The sequence below is a fragment of the Heterocephalus glaber genome, unplaced genomic scaffold, assembly GCF_053883595.1.
Source record: "Heterocephalus glaber isolate CG9 unplaced genomic scaffold, H.glaber_assembly_v1.0 deba00001781, whole genome shotgun sequence".
Taxonomy (NCBI): Eukaryota; Metazoa; Chordata; class Mammalia; order Rodentia; family Bathyergidae; genus Heterocephalus; species Heterocephalus glaber.
This window is the reverse complement of record NW_028258467.1, coordinates 7,231,186-7,251,485: the sequence shown is the minus strand read 5'-3', so window position 1 is coordinate 7,251,485 and position 20,300 is coordinate 7,231,186. Positions and strand designations below refer to the sequence as shown.

At 40.6% G+C, this 20,300-nt stretch overlaps 1 protein-coding gene across 23 annotated transcripts in view; it reads right to left on the bottom strand.

Annotated features, from left to right (window-relative positions):
* Positions 1-20,300, bottom strand: part of Rbfox1 (RNA binding fox-1 homolog 1) — a 1,452,839-nt gene that overhangs the window by 1,048,667 nt on the left and 383,872 nt on the right. For 2 of the 23 annotated variants that reach the window (XM_087202746.1, XM_087202740.1), the window contains exon 1: positions 830-1,029. The exons of 17 other annotated variants lie outside the window; for them this stretch is intronic. Coding sequence is in view for 3 of the 6 variants with exons in the window: in XM_087202722.1 (XP_087058848.1) it covers positions 1,167-1,211 (45 nt within the window). In the remaining 3 variants the exon portion in view is untranslated. Of the gene's footprint in view, positions 1-829; positions 1,031-1,166; positions 1,566-20,300 lie in introns of those variants that run through there. 4 more of the 23 variants (XM_087202722.1, XM_087202734.1, XM_013065592.3 and 1 more) reach the window with 4 other exon arrangements.

Here is a 20,300-nt window from a genome sequence, read left to right as displayed (position 1 = left end):
TGGTATTGCCAACAAAACTTTTGGATTTAGAAATTCCCCTGGCTCCCTCTTAAGTAGGAAAAGGAAAAACAATAAACCAAACCCCCCAATTTCACCTAATCTGGAAATAATGGCTCAAGGAATGCACAGAGGCGAGACTTGGAATTGGTCCTCCCAATCTGATGAATGTTGTTTTTGGCACTTTGTACATATTTTAAAAATGCCTGACAGCTGATCCTATCACTTTAGAAATCAAATCACATATCCCTTATTTGATACCTCTAGAAGGGCAATTCTTGTTCCATTTAATAACATGATCCGGAGCTGATTTCTCAAGTCAAAGCTTCTATTCAATATTATCAATTGAAGCTCTCTTCCATGGGAATTCAGAAAAGCAAAGAGAAAGAGCGCCGCAGCGTACGGAGCCTGGTAGACATGTTTACACAGACATACAATCCATGTGCACACGAACACACACACACACACGCCTCGTCGGAACGTGAGTGTGCCAACTTTCCAAACACAAGACCCATCTGGGCGTTCATTCCATAAACCTCTCCGCTCCAGAACCGCGTAGCCTTTTCGCAAAGCGATTGCTAGCCTATTGGGACTTTCACCTCGGTTCTTGATAAACGCTTATTCATCTCTGAGAATAAAGTTAAACTGAGCCAATGAACATTAGCAATGAAGTTGCCCACGAACTTCCAGTCGGTAAAGAAAATCCATTCGCCTCTTGGCTCCCCAGTCCCTCCCAACGGCCCCTCGTCCTCCCCAGGCAGCCAGGACCCCTCGGGGAGCCCCGGGCGAGCCCCGGGCGCAGCCTCGCGGTCCCCAGCGCTGGCTGACTTACCGTGTCCCGTTCACACGCTGCCAACGCAGCTGCCAGCGTCCATCGCCGTCCCGGGCTCCCGGATTACCTCCACGGGAGTCCCTGTTCTCGGCAGCAGCCCCGGAGGCGCAACGCCACCACCTTCGCCGCGCTGGCGATGGGCAGCGGCTCCCGAGCCACAGGCAGCCCGAATGTCAATTCGCACACTCCTCCCCCTGTCGCCGCCCGCGTCCCTGGCAGCCCCGCCCGCGGAGTCAGTGGCCACGCGCGGCCCCAAGGCAGCCGCCCCGCCCCGCCCCGCGCCGCCGCTCCCTAGCTTTCTCTGACAGCGCTTCTGCGCCTTCTTCGCTCGCCTTACCTGAAGGGCATCTCCCACGACCGCAATTAGCTGCCAAGATTTCATTGTCGGCTGCAAAAGTGCCTCCTGCTTCCTCCCCTGGAGAACAAGACGCGCGAGAAGTCCGAGGTTCCAGCAAACGGCACCCACGTGCTGGCAATGCAAATACGTCCGGCCTCCGCCGCGCGCGCCGCGCCTCGGCCGGGCTGCTGACTACCGCCGCCCCGCAGGTGCGGAGCGCGCAGCTCGGGAGCGAGCAGCCTGAGCAAGGAGGCAATCAACACCCTGGGCGCACACAAAGGGAGACCACTGCCGAGCCGGGCCGGGCCGGCTTCCCGGCGGCCTCTGCCTCCTTGCGCGGGGCCGAAAGGGTTGCCAAAACGGACGCCCGAGGTTTTTGCAAAGTCTTGCAGCTCGGGAAAGGCGGTAAACGCTGGCGCTCATGGGTCCCGCCCCCACGCTTTCCAAGGCAGTTGCCAAGAGTGGGGCTGAACGCACAACCTTCTCTCTCTCTCGCCTTCTCTCTCTCTCCCGCACGTGTCCCTTCCCTTGTTCTTTCAAGCATTAAATATGTACCACACGACAGAATAGGGCACCTTGCGAGGTCCCCTGAGTCCTCACTTGACAACCAATTTTAACTCATGAGCAGTGAAATGTCTAAAGGCAGGATATAAGCGCTTCCAATTACTTACGCTACTCCTGCATTATTCAAAACGTCCACGGGACGGTATTTACGACTTCCAATATGCTGCTTCTCATGGAAATTCCAGGAGGATGGAAGCCCCTTTGCCCCATCCTGTGCCACACAGCGGGCGGGGCCTCTCCATCCCCCACAGAGCAGCTGCACCTCCTTTGGGAGCCCAAGCGTTGGGGTCTCGCCTCCTCTTCCACCTCAGCTACTGAAGGAGAACATTCTGAACCTGAGCCTGCTTTCCCGGGGAAAAGCTGTCTTCTGCTACTGAACTTCGGAGATCACTCTTGGAAATGGATCTACCTGGAGGAATAATGGCATCCTTGTAAATTCCACCGCCCCCGAGTGCTCCTAGTTTTCTATATTTTATCGTTGATTGCTGAACAGGAATAAGCTGCACAGGACTCTAGCTATCTGCAGTTTGAGGGCTGACTTTAGTAGGGACTAAACAATTGTTTGGCTGGGAAAGTGAGACTGTTGGATGTAGAAAAATTAGTTTCCCTTCTTCACTGTCAGAACTGCAAGCTATGTATGTATAAATATGCCCTTAGTCCATCAAGCACTTAATAGTTGTACGGGGATCTAAATGTAGGAGACAATTTCTTCCGCGTGTGTGTGTGTGTGTGTGCGTGTGTGTGTGTGCGAGCACATGTGGTTCTACCCAGTATTTGATAGACAGTGAAATATTCATTATCCTACTGTGTCATCTTCCTGGATACTTTAGTTAAAGGCCTTGTTGGTTCCACTGCCTGCCTTGCAAGCGCAAGGTCCTGAGTTCGATCCCCGGTACAAAAAAAAAAAAAAAAAAGCCTTGTGCACCACAGATCAGAGTTTTATGTAATAGTGAGCAAATTTTAAAATGCTAATGAATCTTTCATATATTTATTTTCACATTTATTACAGCTCCACATCTAGAGGCAATATTTTCAGGGTATTTTTGGAACATGCCAAGTCCTTACATAATCACCATCCATCTTTGTCATCCCAGTAACTAAACTAGTAGGGTTTCTTTGTTTCCTAAGCATTAGTGTGTTGTAAGTATGATGTGACTCTAATATTTTAAATGTCTCTTTGAGGAAGTAGGAAAAGTTCATGTGTATTCTTTAGACCTGCCTCTCGTGGAGGGGGGGGGCACAGGGATTTAGAAGATTTCAAGATAGCATTAGGTAAAACTTTAGTTTACACTAACGACATGCTACAGACTACACTGTACTATCCACTTCAAAAGTCAACTTGTGCCATCCCTGGACATGTTTTTCAATGGCTTCAGGTAAAGTGGCAAAAAGTGTTTGGGTTTTGGCTTCTTTGGAACCTTCCTTAATCACAAAGATCAGGAAATATAAAGTATTATTATCACAGCACAAGCTGGCATTCTTGGTGGATTAATTTGATTCACAAATCAGTTCACAAAAGCAAGGTTATTCCAAGAGAAACATGGTGGGGGTGACCAGTGGAGAGACAGCAAATCCCAATTACAGCCTCATTGTCCCGCTGTTCTCTGGCACATATGGCCGTTTAATCACAGAGTGTGACAACCTTGGCAGATGTTACGAGACCTGGTTATTGATATAAATTGCTGTCCTTGTGTAGAAGTAGTGCAAAAAGGGTTAAAACAAGGTCTGCACTTAGCCAGAGGGACATAAGTGGCAACATCAGCATCTGGAGCTACAAGATAACAAGGCACAGGGACAAAGGGCTTTTCTTACTCCCAGCCCATGAGGAAAGCAGCAGTGAGGGGCTCCCCATTCCAAAAATGGAAGAGAGTCAGCCACAGTGAGGCAAATTGACATGGTTAGTGTGGAAGCCCATTTGCCGGTTTCTACTAAAATGCAAAATATATACATCCTATGTCCTATAACTTATATGCACTTGTCCAAATGTGTGCCTAATAAATGCATTCACAAGACATGTTCATGGATATAGCTGCACCAAGTAGGAAAAATACACCAAACAAATGAAATACCCACTGGTGATAAAATTAGGCCACATCCTATGGTGGAATACTATATAAGAGTGAAAAGACTATGAACACATAAATAGCTATATAGATATGGATATGTAGAAAGATACCTATCCATGTATTTCTCAGTGAAAAAAATGCTGAGGTAAAAATGCCAGTTATAAATGATGCATACACTGATACCGTTTATGATAGAAAATTGGACAATAAAATAATATTGATTTTCTGGAAATATTTAACTATTTGTGCATGTGAAGAAAACAGCACAGAACAGAGACTGGCCAAAGATTGCCCAAGAGTCAAATTTAGCTATTGCTTGTCTTTGGTCAGCAACTATTTTAAAATGGTTTTTATATGCTAAATGGTTAAAAAAAATTTAAGTATTTTGTGGATGTGGGAAAAGTGTGATAAATTCAAATTACTGTGCCTACAAATAAAGTTTTATTCATGCACAGCCCTACCCATTTTTCTTTGCACATTTCTTCTGTGTTTTGCTTCACAGCCTCAGAGTTTCACAGCCTGACAGAGACCGAATGGCCCACAGGGCCTGCAATGTCACTATTTAGCCTTCGGCAGAAGTTTCCTGACTTCTGGTCTAGAAGAATGGGAGGCTGTACTGCCAGTCTGAAGACTGCAGCAGATTTAAGTTCTAGCTCTTGTTATTATTTGTTTAAAGATTGTGAAATTACAAAAATGCACATGAATCCAGTTTTAACAACTTGGGTCGACGAGGCAGTGCATTGTACTGTTACTTTCTCGGATTCTCAGGCATGGTTTGACAGTGTCAGAACTCTGTAACATTAATAAATTCAATAAAAGGTAAATATATGGGGAAATAAAAGAATGGACCCTACATTTATATCAATGTTATTTCTATAGAAAACTGATTTGAACATTAGAGTTTGAGAATTCTATTTCTCCTTTTAAGAGAGATTTGCATATTGGTTTTATACTATTAAAAAGACAATATGTATATATGTAAAAACAGTGTACAGAATTTAAGAATAAAATGTTTATGCACATATGTGTATACACAAACCCCTTTTAACATTTGTATATGCAAACTTAAAAGATATGTGTGTATATGCGTCTTACATGAAGTACTTGTACATGTACATGTACAGGTACAAACATATCTGGAAGAAGTCGCTCAAAATAGGAAGTTCTTGGTAATGAAAATATATAAATTCACTGTTTTATTTTTTCTTCTTTGTCATTTCTTATATTTCCCAGTTTTTAAAAAAGATATACATATAAGACAAGATGGAGGCTCCGGGCCAAGCGTGTGCTAGCGACTGTCATTGTACCCAGTATCATTTTGCCACCCAGAAACTGCCTCTTCTTTTCCCCTCTTGATTACAAAACCTTCAGAAAGCCAAAAAATCATGGTTTGGTTTACACTCACCTAACAATTTTTTTTGGAAAACTCCAGCATCTAATTGCTTCTTCATAGGAAAAAAAGTGCTAAGCCTCAATGCACTAAAGATCTTTATAAAAATCAATCTTATCCTTGAAGTAAAATGCGATGCAGATTATCCTTTCTGCTAGAAGTTATGGTAATAACCTACTGAGATATGCCTCACAATACAGTAATATTGCTTCTTTACTAGTTTGAAAATATTTTCCTGTGGAAAAGCACAAAGCAGGCTCCATCTGAAAAAAAAATAAAATTACATAGCAACCACATTGGAACTTTGAGGATTAGAACAGTGGGGCCTAATGATTTTCTTTGTCCTGACATCTAATAGTCCAGTTGCATTAAGAAAGGTGAGCTTAATGAAGCATATTGAGATGGAAGCCTACGATTTACTGTGGACATGTTGCAGCTCTATTCCTAAATGGATACCATTAGCTCCACACTGGTCACTGGTAAATGACCATATTTTGTAATAGAAAAATGCATGAATCACCTGGACATGTTTTAAAAGCATGCTCTGCAGAATGGTTCATGTTACAACTTTAAACAGGACCAGGTGAATGACCCTCTTTAGTGCAGCTTAGTATACTTCCTTCAGGCAAGAAACACAACTATCACAGATGAACATCCACTCCACATCTTCATAACTAAGCAGGTGCACAGACCTTATGTTTGTCACAGTACATACAAAGAACACCATTGAGCAGTGGCACATGCCTGTAATCACAGAACTCGGGGAGGCTGAGGCAGGAGAATCACAAGTCAGAGCCCACCCTGGCTGACTTAAAGACTTGGTGAGATCCTGTTTCAAAATACAAAATAAAAAAGAGGTCTGAGGATATAACAGTGTGAAGACCTGGGTTCAATCTCTAGAGGAAGAAGAAGCCTACTAGAAAGAATGTTCTTCAAGCACTGAAAGAAATAAGCATTGTTTTCAATGTTTGAAAAATTAATTGCAAAGTGAGTATTGTAGAGAGTTAAGGACATTGGGAAAATACAGGAAACACCTATTCATTATCTCACTACCCAAAGATAGCCACGTGTAACATTTTATTATAAATCCATCCACAGAAGACATTTTTCATTGCATACCTACTTAAAACCTCATAAACACACCATTGCCATTTTATCATATAAATTGCTTTAGTATCTTTTGCCCTTTGCTATAATGTATCATGAAAATTTGCTGTTGCAACAGCAGTTAAACCTGCAACATCAATTTTGGTGTTCCACTCCAAGGACAGTTTCCCTTACTTTATATTAAACAACACTGCAATGAACATCCTTGTCCATAATGTTAGAAGCTTGTCTCTGCTCATACTTACAGGGAAAATACCCAGAAGTAAAACTGATGATTCTAAAATAGACCCCACTTTTAAGTTTTTAGATCTAAGAATCCTAGGTTATTGTGTTGATCTATATACTCAGAAACAATGTGAAAGAGAAACTATCTCACTCTGGGAACAATTTCTGGCCTGCCACTTCCCCTTCCATCCACTTGCCATACTTGGACCACCACACCTTTGCATGCTAATCAGCACAAGAGAGCCCAGACACTGAAAACAAAGGTGGTAATGGGGAGTGATTTAAACCTAAGCTTATTTAACCTAAGTGGCTAGTGGCTGTCCATTTTGTCTTAATTGCCTTTTAAACTAAAATCAATGTTAAATTACCTGAACAGCAGCTTCCGCACAATTGCAAACTGAAAATTCTTTAAGTGTCTCCTCAAAAGCCTGTGGCTCTTGTTTGGCCAAATGACAGGAAAAGCATCTCTTTTTTCCTTCACTGGGCTACAGTTTCAGACCATGGGATCTGACCAAGGGGCTCTGCAAACAAACGCCATCTCAGCCCAAGATGAGCTACTCCTTGACATGCAGAAAAGTCTAGTGTTCAAAATGGAATCTGGATAGGGCCAACTGGATTCTAGTACTAGCGTGTCCACCGTCTTTTCTCTTATGTCTGCTTTCCTTTTCTTCTTCCTTCTTCCTCCTTTCTTTTTTCCTTCTTTCTTGTTCTACGTCTTCTTCTCTCAATGAAAGACAAAATCTACAAATGGAGAATAGCCTGACCATATATAAAAGGAAAACTCTGGCCAACCAATGGCAGCGATTCATTCAGGAAAACAAATTGTTATGTACAGAAAACAACCCAAGGACCCAGCCTGTTCTCCACAAATGAGAATTGTAGAAAGTCAGGCCACCACTTTTACCAGCTGAACAAAGCTGAACAAAATTCCCCAAACAGTTTAAAAACTAGCAGAGCTGGGTTAATAACTGACAGTTTCCCTAAGACCAACCAAAGAAATCCAAACATGTGCCCCTAACCCATCTCATCCAAAGCCCTCTTCTCCTGGGCTCACAGCAGCCTCCAATCCTGACATAACTGGATCCTTCCCTTTTCCCACTGTGAAGCTTCCCCAGGCCTCTGGCTGACTTTCAGCTTCAGCCAAGCTGCAAGTGGGGCTGGCTGACCCTTTGCTTCAGTCAATTCTGAGAAGCAGCCTTTGTGCATTCAGATTTGCTTGGTCTGTGTTTATTTCTACAATTATGTATGTTAATTTGTTTATTTTCAGTTATATATTAGGTAAACAAGACTCCAGCAGGGAAGACAAACAAGTAACAAGGAGGGGATAGATTTTTTTTTTATTAAATTCTTTTACTGGTACATTTAGGTATACAACACAATTACATTGCTCACTGGGAATTGTACCTTTACATAATGCATCTTGGTTCTTATTTTTTCCCCATTCCTAACCCTCCCTTCACCCCCTCCACCCTGCCCTATTTACAAAGACTTTATTTCCATTCTTTCCATTTCTCATCATTTTTCCTTTCCCTTCTTTCCTTTCCCCTGCCCCTCCCACTACCCCTACCCCTTTAGATCTTTTCTTCCTATTTTACATTATCGATTATTCATTCTAATCATTGGTACATTTTAGGTATACAATATAATGGCATTCATCATTGGAAATTTGCACCTTTACATAGTCTCTCTTGGTTCTTATTTTTCACCCTTGCCCAGCCCTCCGTTCAACCCCTCCAGTCCTCCCTATTTACAAAGATTTTGTTCCTATTTTTCCATTTTCTCATCTTAATCCCATTCCCTTCTGTCCTTTCCCCTAGCCCTCCCACTTCTTTCCCCTTTGCACCTTTTCTTCCTATTTCACATTACCTATTATACATTTAGTCCTTATTTACACTTTCAGTTTCTCACACTAGAGAAACTATTCAGTATTTATTCATGTGTGTCCTATTTATTTCACTTCAGAGTATCGCCTCAATGTGCATCCACTTAGCTATAAATGTCTCTAATTTCTCATTTTTTATGGCTGAGTAGTATTCCATTTTATTAAAAAAACACATTTTCTTTATCCAGTCTCCAGTTGATGGGTATTTGGGCTGTTTCCAAGTTTTAACTCTCACAAACTGCACTGCTATGAACATGGGTGCACATATATCACTGTGGTATGATTCTTGTAATTCTTTGGGGAAGATCCCCAACAGTGGAATAGCTAGGTCAAATGGGACTTCCAGTCCTAGTTCTTTGAGGTATCTCCATACTGATTTCCACAGTCCTTGCACCAGTCTACACTCCCACCAGCAGTGGAGCAGGGTTCCTCTTTCCCCACAGCCCTGCCAGCCTTTGTTATTGGTTGATTTCATGATAGCAGCTATTCTTTCTGGAGTGAAGTGGAATCTCAGCATTGTTTTCATTTGCATCTCTCAAATGACCAGTGAAGTTGAACATTTTTCATGTATTTATTTGCTATTTCTACTTCTTTGTCTCAGAAATGTCTGTTCATTTCAGATGCCCATTTTCAGACTGGGTCTTTAAATTTGGGAGGTCTGATCTTTTTAAGTTCTTTATAGATGCGAGCTAGTAGACCTTTGTCTGAGGAAGAGCAGGTGAAGATTTTTTCCCACATTGTGGGTTGTCTCTTCACACTGCTGGTGGTTTCTCTTGCTGTGCAGAAGCCTTTTAATAAGGAGAGATCCCACTTGTTGATTGTTTGTGCTAGTTCATGGGCAACTGAGGTTTTGTTCATAAAATCTTTTCCTACACTGATGTCTTCAAGAGTTCTACCTAACCTCTGTTCCAACTGGTTCAGAGTTTCTATTTTAATATTTAGATCTTTAATCCATTTCAATTTTAAATTAGTGCATGGTGAGAGATATAGGTCTAGTTTTAATCTTTGGCAAGTTGAAGCCCAATTTTTCCAGCACCATTTATTAAAGAGGCTATCTTTCCTCCAGTGAGGGTGTTTGCTCTTTTATCAAAGATGAGATGGCTGAGTGTGTCTGGTGTTGATTCTGCATCTTCTAATCTGTTCCACTGGTCCTCAAGTCTGTTTCTTTGCCAGTACCATGCTGTTTTCATCACAGTAGCTTTGTAGTATAGTTGCAGGTTGGGGATTGTGATACCCCCTGCCACGTCTCTGTTACCTAGAATTGCTTTTGCTATTCTGGGTTTATTCTTGTTCCAAATGAATTTTTGGATTGTTTTCTCGAGGTCTATGAAGTATGCTGCTGGGATCTCAATTGGAATTGCATTAAATCTATATAGCAGTTTTGGAAGTATGGCCATTTTCACTATATTAATCCTTCCTACCCAGGAGCAGGGGATGTCTGTCCATTTTCTGGTATCATCTTCAATCTCTCTTTTCAGAGTGCCATAGTTTTCAGAGAAGAGGTCTTTGATTACTTTCATTAGGTTGATTCCTAGGTATTTCAGATTTTTGGATGCTATTGTGAAAGGAATTATTTGCCCTATTTCTCTCTCAGTGAGTCTGTCATTCGTGTAGAGGAAAGCTATTGATTTTTGTGTGTTGACCTTGTAACCAGCTACTTGACTGAATTTGGTTATTAAGTCTAGAAGACTTTTGGCGGAGTTCTTGGGGTCTTCTCTATAGAGTATCATGTCATCTGCAAATAATGACAATTTGACTTCTTCATTACCTATCTTTATTCCTTTTATTTCTTTCTGTTGTCTAATTGCCATGGCTAACATTTCCAGAACTCTATTGAACAAGAGTGGTGATAGTGGACATCCTTGTCTTGTTCCTGATTTCAGTGTGAAGGATTTCAGTTTTTGACCATTTAGTATGATATTGGCTGTTGGTTTTTCATAGATGGCTTTTATCAGTTTGAGGTAGAGACCATCTATTCCAATTTTTTGTAGGGTTTTTATCATAAATGCATGTTGGATTTTGTCGAATGCTTTTTCTGCATCTATGGAGATAATCATATGGTTTTTGTCCTTGGCTCTATTGATATAGTGTATTACATTAATTGATTTTCATATATTGAACCATCCCTGCATCCCTGGGATGAATCCCACTTGATCAGGGTGTATGATCTTCTTGATGATCTTCTGCATTCTGTTTCCCATTATCTTATTAAGGATTTTTGCATCTATGTTCATTAGTGAGATTGGCTTATAGTTCTCTTTTTCAGTTGGGTCTTTCTCTGCTTTGGGGATCAAGGTGATGCTTGCTTCCAGGAATAAATTTGGGAGTATTGTTTCCCTTTCAATTTCATTGAAGAGTTTAAACAGTAGTGGCAGCAGTTCCTCTCTAAATGTCTTGTAGAATTCAGCAGTGAAGCCATCAGGGCCCGGGCATTTCTTAGTTGATAAGTTTTTAATTACATTTTCAATTTCATTGGTTGATACTGGGTTGTTTAGAATTTTTAGGTCTTCTTCATTCAACTTTGGTAATTCATATGTATCTAGGAATCTGTCCATTTCTTCTGTGTTGTCCATCTTATTGGCGTATAGGTTCTGGAAGTAGGTATTGATGATTCTCTGGATTTCTGCTGGGTCTGTTGTAGTTTCACCCTTTTCATTCCTAATTGCATGGATTTGGGCCTTTTCTTTCCTTTTTCTGACAAGGTTGGCCAAAGGTTTGCCAATTTTGTTGATTCTTTCGAAGAACCAACTCTTGGCTTCATTGATTTTTTGTATCGTTCTCTTAGTCTCCATTGCATTGATTTCTGCTCTGATCTTTATAATTTCCTCCCTTGTATGAGCTTTGGGGTTGTCCTGCTCTCCTTTTTCTAGAAGCTTGAGGTTCAGCATCAAGTTGTTTAATTGGGCTCATTCTGTTTTCCTAATATGCGTATTCACTGCTATGAATTTCGGAGGGGATAAATTTTTATACCTACTCTGGCAAAGTAAGCTTTGATCTGATGGGGAGACAATGGGCACTAGAGCCTTAGGTAAGATGCCGGGATTGCTGGCATTTAAAATTACATACATCAAGGCCAGGGATTTAGCTCAGTGGTTCTGCCATTTGCCTCGCCAGCACAAGGACCCGAGTTCAGTCCCAGTACCAAAAAAAAAAAATTACGTAGATCAGTTTTCCACTTTTATTTCATTCCAAGATGAGCTCATACTGTTGTATCTGAACTGTGGAGCTATAAAACTAATGAAGACATGTACCCTGCTACAGTGAACGTCCACAGAGAACACAGCTTCACTGGTGGGCACAGAACAGGGTGGTCAAGTAGATAAGCTAGAAATGAGGAGCAAATTAAGGGCTATGAGATCTGAGAAGCAGGAAGTAAAACTTACTTCCAAGTATTGTAGAGTGTCCTGGGGCCCTGGGACACAGACACAGTGAGGTACCCATGTTGCCACTGATAATTCTGTATGTTACATCATAGACACTGTAAGAGTGAAAGAGTTTGCTTGGAGATCCCGGCTGAGTCTTGCAACCTATCAAGCACTATTAGCTCTTGAATTCTCTGAAAAGGAAATGGGCCAACAGTTTGGAGAACAAAAAGCCATAAAAAAGACAGATGATCATTCTTTCCCTACAGATCCCTTCACCAGGTGTTAGCAGCATGTCACACCGTGGGAGATACAAGGAGATGCCACCAGGCTCCTGTTCAAATGCCTTGATCTGGTCTGGCCCAAGCACAGAATGAGAATCCTTCACTTAGGGTTTGGGAGATGGGAAGGTGGTGATGGATGTGGTAGAGCTCAGCCAACACCTTCATCATGTGTACTCTAAAGATGTCAATCCTTCCCCTACCCCAAGTGATTTCTCAGAAAAGCTGCTCTTCTCACAGTACCACCTCAACCAGTCCCTTTCCAGGGACCAGAGCCAGATATAGTGTACACCCCATGTGCTCAACCTGAAGTCTGTCCCAGAAAGCTGGGATTCAGAGAGTGGTAAGCTTCAAGAGCTAGACTTTGGGACCAGGCAAATTTCCTGGTAGAGTGTGAAGGCAACTGAAGAGAACCAGCCTATGTAGAGAAGTAACAAGAGGTGGAGGAAAGGACAAAATAAAATGAAGGGAACACAGGGAGGCAAGCAGAAACCAGAAAGACAGAGATGGGGACAGATGCTACCTTGACCACTTGAGCTGCCTCCCTTAGTTCTTCAATCTGTCCCCTGTCCTGCATGCTTCCTTTACTTCCTGTGAGACCCCACACACACACTGCTCCCCTGCTAGAATCTCCAGACACAGTGAGGCTCGCACAGGCCACAGCCATCCTGCCAATGAGCCCTTTATCGTGCAGAAAACCAAAGTATTCCAAGGCTGAGATGCAGCACCCTATGTCCTGTGGCTCTTAATCTTCAATGAAGCATGGCCCAACCACAAGATGCAGAGAAAATCCAAATTCTCTGACACTGGCGCTTCTGTTTTTTATTTTTTTTTGGAGTGGTAAGCATGAAGATGTATTTCTATCAAAGAATCAGAAAAACATAACTGATGGATTCATTCTTTTGACATACATATGATAATGGCCACTGTATCCTAGAACCTTCATTAGGCTTAGAAATGTAAAAGTATAAATTCATTGGAGAAAGACAGAAACATGCAAGATTATGATATAAACTCCTATTATAATTACTGTTACAAGTGGTGAAAAGGAAGTAAATCGTATTACGTATCTGCTTTGCAGAGGAAGCTTCTTGCTCTGCCTAAAGACAAAATTTATTTTCAGAGACATAAAAGGAAATGGGTTTTAAAGGATGCATAGGAGTTTTTTCAATATAGTCAAGGGAGAGGGGCATTCTAACTAGAGAAGACAGGCTGTGCAAAGGCATAGCTTTGTGACTTGGTGCGCTGATGGAGAGAGTAAACATTTGAAGCCGTGTCAAGAAAAATGAGCACAGATCAGCTGATAAAAAGTCCTATGGGTGATGCTAGGAATTTGGACTTCTTTACCAGGAAGGGGGGACAGTCAGTGTGAGGAAGGGCACTCCAGTTAGAGTGTAGAAAGTGGACCACTGGAAGCTGGGAGATCAATTAGAAGATTATTTTATGAGAGTCTGCACAAAGACAAAAGGAAGGATTTGATATTTAATAAGTATTTTATAAACAGAATTGTCGGGACTCACTGGAAAAGATGTGCGAGTGGGAAGTTTGCTGTTGATGTTGTTGTGATTGTTGTTGATGTATTTTGAAAGAGGCCAAGAAGTCAAGCCCAACTCCTACATCTCTGTTTCAAGTTTCTCATTTTTGTTTTTGTTTTACAACACTGGGGAGAGAAGCAAGGGCTTTCACGTCAAGGCTATATCCCCAAACCTTTTTACATTTTCTTTTCATAGTTTTGTTCTTTATTTTGAGACAGTCTCACAAAGTTGCCCAAGCAAGACTCAAACTCGTGATCTCCCTGCCTCAGCCTCCCAAAGTGTTGAGATTACAGGTGTGTGCCACTGTGCCTAGCTTGTCAGAAGTTATTATTGATTGGATGGTGACACCCATGTCCCGGGTGAACAGCAACAGAATAATACAGGGGAAAAATTAGAGGCTGCATCTGGCCATTTTGAGTTGGAAATGGCTCAAGAGGCAACTGCATTCTGGGATATAGGGATGGCTACATGTTCCTCTGCAGGAAGCGCCGAGTTCAAATTCTGAGGCATCGCATTGCAATTTTATCAGGACAGGTTACTGGATATGCATTCAACCTATCACTCAAGCTATATGCATTCAACTGCCATATAGGGAGGCAAGGAAACAGGAAAAGGGAAACCACCATGCACATCACCAGTAATGCCACAGGCATTCAGGCAATGCACATGTGCAGCTAATTGAGCCTGAAAGAAATGACAGGTTGGGCTTCTATTTGAGACCTTCCCAAGGGATCGTACACAGAAACATTGAATGCTACAGATCTTCATCCACCCGCGAGAGGCAGCAATTTTATTACTGTTATTGGTACTTGCTGCTCTTGCTGTAAATCCACAAGGTATTACTTTGTTTATTTTCCTTTCTACTCTTTACATTTTAACCAATACTTTCTTTGTTTCTCTGGTCCCTCTACTTTCTTTTCTTCTAGGACCTCTTTAATATTTTTTGAAGCAAACTCTAGCAATGACCTTCACACGGGGACACCTACACTCAATTTGCAATCCACATGGGGTGCTCTGACAATCTTCTTATTGCTATTATGTTGGGAGAGGACCTCCTCAGGAGTCAGAAAAACGCCCCACGTCACCTCCAATTCCTGGGGCTTCTAGTCCATGACAACAGTAGAGAAAAGAGGAGAAGACTGAGAAAGAGAAGCAAAAATCTGGGCACATTTTGAAAATCTATGCTGTTATGAAGTAATAAATAAAAATCGATGGTGGACATCTTAATGTTTTAACACATGCACAAATAAAATAATTTTGTCTTTGCAAATGCAAAAGAAGTCATTTAAGACCCATTGAACAGATGAGAATTTTTGTGGCAAAATAATTTATTAGAATTTTTAATAAAACAGATGGTACTATGCCAGTTACAGTTCGAATGACACCTCACTGTCACTCATGATCTCTAGGATTAATTCTGTTTTAAATGTCCCATCAGAGATGGCAATATCCTAAACTATAATTGTGCTCTTTACAAGATCATTTCAGGGATCTTCAAAATATTAATTTGTGCAAAACAGGCAGTGTAGTCCAACAAGCAGACACATATTAAAAGCTGCATGATGAACGGACACTTGCAAAACTTAATACATTTAAGCGATTTGTTACAAATTCTTTTATTTAGTGAAAAAGTTAAAAACGAATTAAACTAATATACTACCTACATTAAAATGTATATGTTATTAAAAATTTAAGGATGGAGATGTACCCAGATGAAAACCTGATCTCATTTTATGAAAAACTAAACGATTTTTCTATAAAGTATAATTCTGTTGTCATGTGATGCATTGGTCTGCTCTAGTTGATGTATAGCAAGATATTAGAGACTGGGTGCCTTAAACAACAGGAATTTAATTCTCACATTTCAGAGGCTGGAAGTCCCTGATCCAGGGACAGGTAAATTCAGTTTCTGGTAAGGGTGCTCTTTCTAGTTTGTAGATAGCTGCTCTCTCACTGTGTCCCCACAAGGCCTTTCCTTGATGCATAGGAGGGGTGGCCAAAGGGGGATTTGAACCCTCTGGTGGCTCTTCTTATAATGACACTAAACCTATCAAGTCACAGCCCTACCATATGAGTTCATTTAACATGGATTACTTCTTCACTTCAACATAGCCACACTGTACATTCCATTTATAATATATGTTTTCCTTTTTCATCCACAGGATCAATAAATCATTCTAATTTAAAATGTAGTAAAAATATAATTTTGGATTATAACTATTCATCCATTGTTTCAGAAATGGTTTGAATACAATTTAAATATTTTATCAATTAAAAAATACAAACAAACAAAAAATTCCTAATATATAGGGCCATCGCAACCAAGAGACTCAGGCTAAATAGCTTTTCAGAGTTCCCAACCATTCCTACTCCACTGCTGTGAGAGGCCATGGTCTTCTTCCAGCTTTGTGAAGTCAAAAAGGCTTTGTAGAGAACGCTTCCCACCCCGCCCTTCCACTGGACTGTCCTCTATCCAGACTCTCTACCCTCACACCCAAGGTCTTTGTACTTCTTTTCTCTTAGCTCTAAAAAGCATTCTGGTTATGAGATGACTGGGAGAAATATTTAAAAAGAGTTAATTTGGGGATTTCCCAATTAAACCTTTATTGACTATGTTCTGTTGTTTAGACAGAGATGTTGCCAAACTCAAGAACTGTATAGAAAAATAGAAATCACTTCTGAATGTCATTCTAATGCACTGCTTTACAAAATTCTCCACAAAAGTACCACTAATAGGAGATGAGATCCAAGCAACCCTGAGAGGTGCTACAGCCACAGCTGTAAGAGTCCAGCTGCAGAGACCCACCTGGACACCATCAGTAAGGGTGCACAGGCCCCAGCCAGAGGTCTGAGGGACAGTAGCACAACCCGGGAATCCAGAAGGCCATCATTCTGAGCCCAGGAATTGGTGCCATGGTGAACAGTAGAGAGAAGGCCAATCCAAGACTTATTGAGAATTGAAGCCCACTGGGAGACAGAATCACCTCAATGAAGAAGCAGCAGACTACAGTGGTTGGTGAGATGTTGGGGTCATCACCTCTTACCAGAACCAGACTTCTTATGGGGGATTGGTGGCTCAAACCTGCAGGAGAACTGTGCAGAGTTCAAACCCAAAGGAGGTTGGGACCTCAATTCCAGCCTCACAGCCAGAAACCAGCCTGAACTTCTACGGCTGGCTCGCTGAGATCAGTCCACACAGATCTGTATGATACCCATGTTGTCTGCCAGGGACAACAGAGACACACCTTGAAGGGGACATTGTTTTTTCTTCTTTTCTTTTCTCCTTCTTCATTTCTCACCTTTCTATTTCCTGTTTTTGTCCTGATTTTTCTTGATTGTTCTTATTTTTATATGATAGAGAATATAGTTTCTGGTTTTTCTATTTCTGTCAGTTTATTCTGTTCTTGTTCTTGTTCCTTGCTTCTCTTTTTCCTTCTGTCTTCACCAGTTTCCCAAAGTTCACATGATCTTCCTGTGTCCTCTAGCTTTACTTCTAAACTTTCCCTCTCCTTCTATTTCTCTACACTCCCAAATCCTTCTAAATCTCCTCAGAGGGCAAATTTGCTATATTGAAGGGCTTATTTACTACATATATTTCTGGTTGGTTCTAGATTTTTATATAAAACCACAAGTCTGGTTCATGTGGTCAAAGGTGGTAGATTAATAGTTACCACAGTTTGTCATTTTCTAGGCTGTGTTTGATGCTACTGTTGATGCTGATTGTATTACATTGGCCAGGATGACATGATTGTTCTTAGTCAGTTGTCCTTCCTGGTATACCAAGACTGAGATTTCCTAAGGGCTCAAACCCCAGAGGCCAAATAAACCAGGAAGACAATCCAAGAAGTAGCCATTCCCTAAGGGTTCTAAATACTAGCAATAAAGGTACTCAACGAGCAGCAACCCAGGAATTAAACCAAAAACATCAACAATAAAATAGACATGAGAAGATACCTAAATAAGACTAAATAGCAGACTTCCAGATTATCAAAGCCAACTCCAAGGGGCAATAGGATGTAACAATCTGAAACTCAACCACCTGGACTCTCTGAACTACAACAAAAGAGGATCTGGAAAAAAATCAGAAATAATTTCTCAGATAACAACAGAGATGGTGTCCATAGTGAAAGTCATGATTAATAACTCCACAGCAGACACATATTAAAAAAAATAGAGGAGTTCAGGAACATGATGGAATCCCAACATAAGAAAGAAATAGGATCCATAAAACAGATTCAAACAAATATCCAGGAGATTGAAAAGTCCATTGAAAGTTTATGTACCAGAATGTGAGGACAGAATATCAGATATAGAAGACAGGATTGCAATTAGTGACCAGGAAAAGAAAGATTTCTTAAAAATAGCAAGGGACTGGCCGGGGATTTAGCTCAGTGGCATGTGTCTGCCTCAGAAGTGCAAGGTCCTGAGTTTGTTCCCCAGTCCCCCCCCAACAAAATAATAATAAAAATAAAAAATAGCAAGGGACCATGAGAAATCAGCCCAGCAACTGCTAGATGATGCAAAGAAGAATAACATAAGGCTGATTGGAGTCAATGAAGAAACAGGAGATAGTGCAAAGGACATTAAAAGAAAAAAACTGTTCACAGAAGTAATGGCAGAAAACTTCCTGACCAAGAGAAAAGAATTTGACATACAGATAAGTGAGGCATATATGACTTCAACTGGCTGTGATCAAAAAAATTCAGTACCTAGGCATATAATAGTCAAGATTCCAGAAACCCAATAGAAGAACAAAATATGACAAGTAGTGAGAGAAAAGAAAAAAATCTCATACAAAGGAAAGCCCATCAGAATCACAGCAGACTTCTCAACACAAACCCTCAAGTCAAGAAGAGCCTGGAGAAAAGTATTTCAAGTCCTAAAAAAAAACCAACCTCCAACCCAGATTGATGTACCCTGTAAAACTATCTGTGAAAAACAATGGAGAAATAAGATACTTTCATGACAAAGAGCACCTGAGGGCCTTCATTAATACCAAACCAGCACTCCAAAATATTTTAAACAATATCCTAAGCAAAGACAATGAGGATAATAATGCCATGAAGCCCAACAGAATAAATCCAACAGGCAAGACAATAAATTGAATGCAAAGGGGGAGGATCCAACAACAGGAAAAGATCATGAAAAGGATAAATCAATACATGTTAGTTATAACCATCAATGTTAATGGTCTCAATTCACCAATCAAAAGAAATAGACTGGCAGAATGGGTTAAGAAGCAAGATCCAACAATATGCTGCATACAAGAAACACACTTAATTAAAAAAGAAACTCATAGACTGAAAGTTAAAGGGTGGAAAACAATGCTCCATGTGACAGGAACCCAAAAAAGCAGGAGTAGCTATCCTCTTTGCAGATAAAATGAATTTCAAACCAAGACTAATTAAAAGAGGCAAAGAAGGTCACTACATCCTAGTAAAGGGAACAATCCAAGAGGAAGAGATGAAAATCATATATATTCACCAAATACTAGTGCACTGAACTATATAAAACAAATATTAATGGACATGAAAAATTAAATAAACACTGCTACAATGCAATATACTAATGCAATAGTAGTGGGGGACCTCAATACCCTGCTCTCACAAATAGATAGATCAACTAGACAAAAAATCAACAACAAAATGCTAGAACTCAATCAAACTCTTAAACAAATGAACTTAACAGATGTTTACAGAGTGTTCCACCCCTCAAAATCAGAATACACATTCTTTTCAGCTGCACATGGGTCATTCTCCAAAATAGAACACATACTTGCTCATAGAACATGTTTAAGTAAATGCAAAGGAATTGAAGTTATCCCATGTATATTATCAGATCATAGTGTGATGAAATTAGAGATCAATAGCAAAAGAAACCACAAGAACTTCATAAACACATGGAAATTGAACAACCCACTCCTGAACAACCAGTGGGTCACAGATGAAATTAAAGAAAAAATTAGACAGCTTCTACAATTAAATGACAATACCAATACAAGATATCAGAATTTACGGGACACAATGAAAGCAGTCTTGAAAGGGCAATTCTTAGCATTGAATACTCATATTAGGAAAACAGAGCCAGCTCAAATAAACAACCTAATGCTGAATCTCAAGCTTCTAGAAAAAGAAGAGTAAGACAAACCCAAAGCTCATACAGGGAGGAAATTATAAAGATCAGAGCAGAAATCAATGCAATGGAGACTAAGAGAATGATACCAAAAAATCAATGAAGCAAGGACATTGTTCTTTAAAAGAATAAACAAAATTGACAGACCCTTAGCCAACCTTATTAAAAAAAGGAAAGAAAAGGCCCAAATCCATGCAATTAGGAATAAAATGGGTGAAAATACAACAGACCAGTAGAAATCTAGAGGATCATCATTACCTACTTTGAGGACCCATACACCAATAAAATGGAAAACACAAACGAAATAGACATATTTCTAGATACATATGGATTACCAAAGTTGAACAAAGAAGACCTAAAAATTCTAAACAACCCAATATCAATTAACAAAATTGAAAACATAATTAAAAACTTAGCAACAAAGAAAAGCCCAGGTCCTGATGGCCTCAGTGCTAAATTCTATAAGACATTTAGAGAAGAACTATTGCCACTAAGTTTAAACTCTTCAGTGAAATTGAAAGGAAGCAATGCTCCCAAATTCATTCCTGGAAGCAAGAATCACATTGATCCCCAAAGCAGAGGAGGACCCA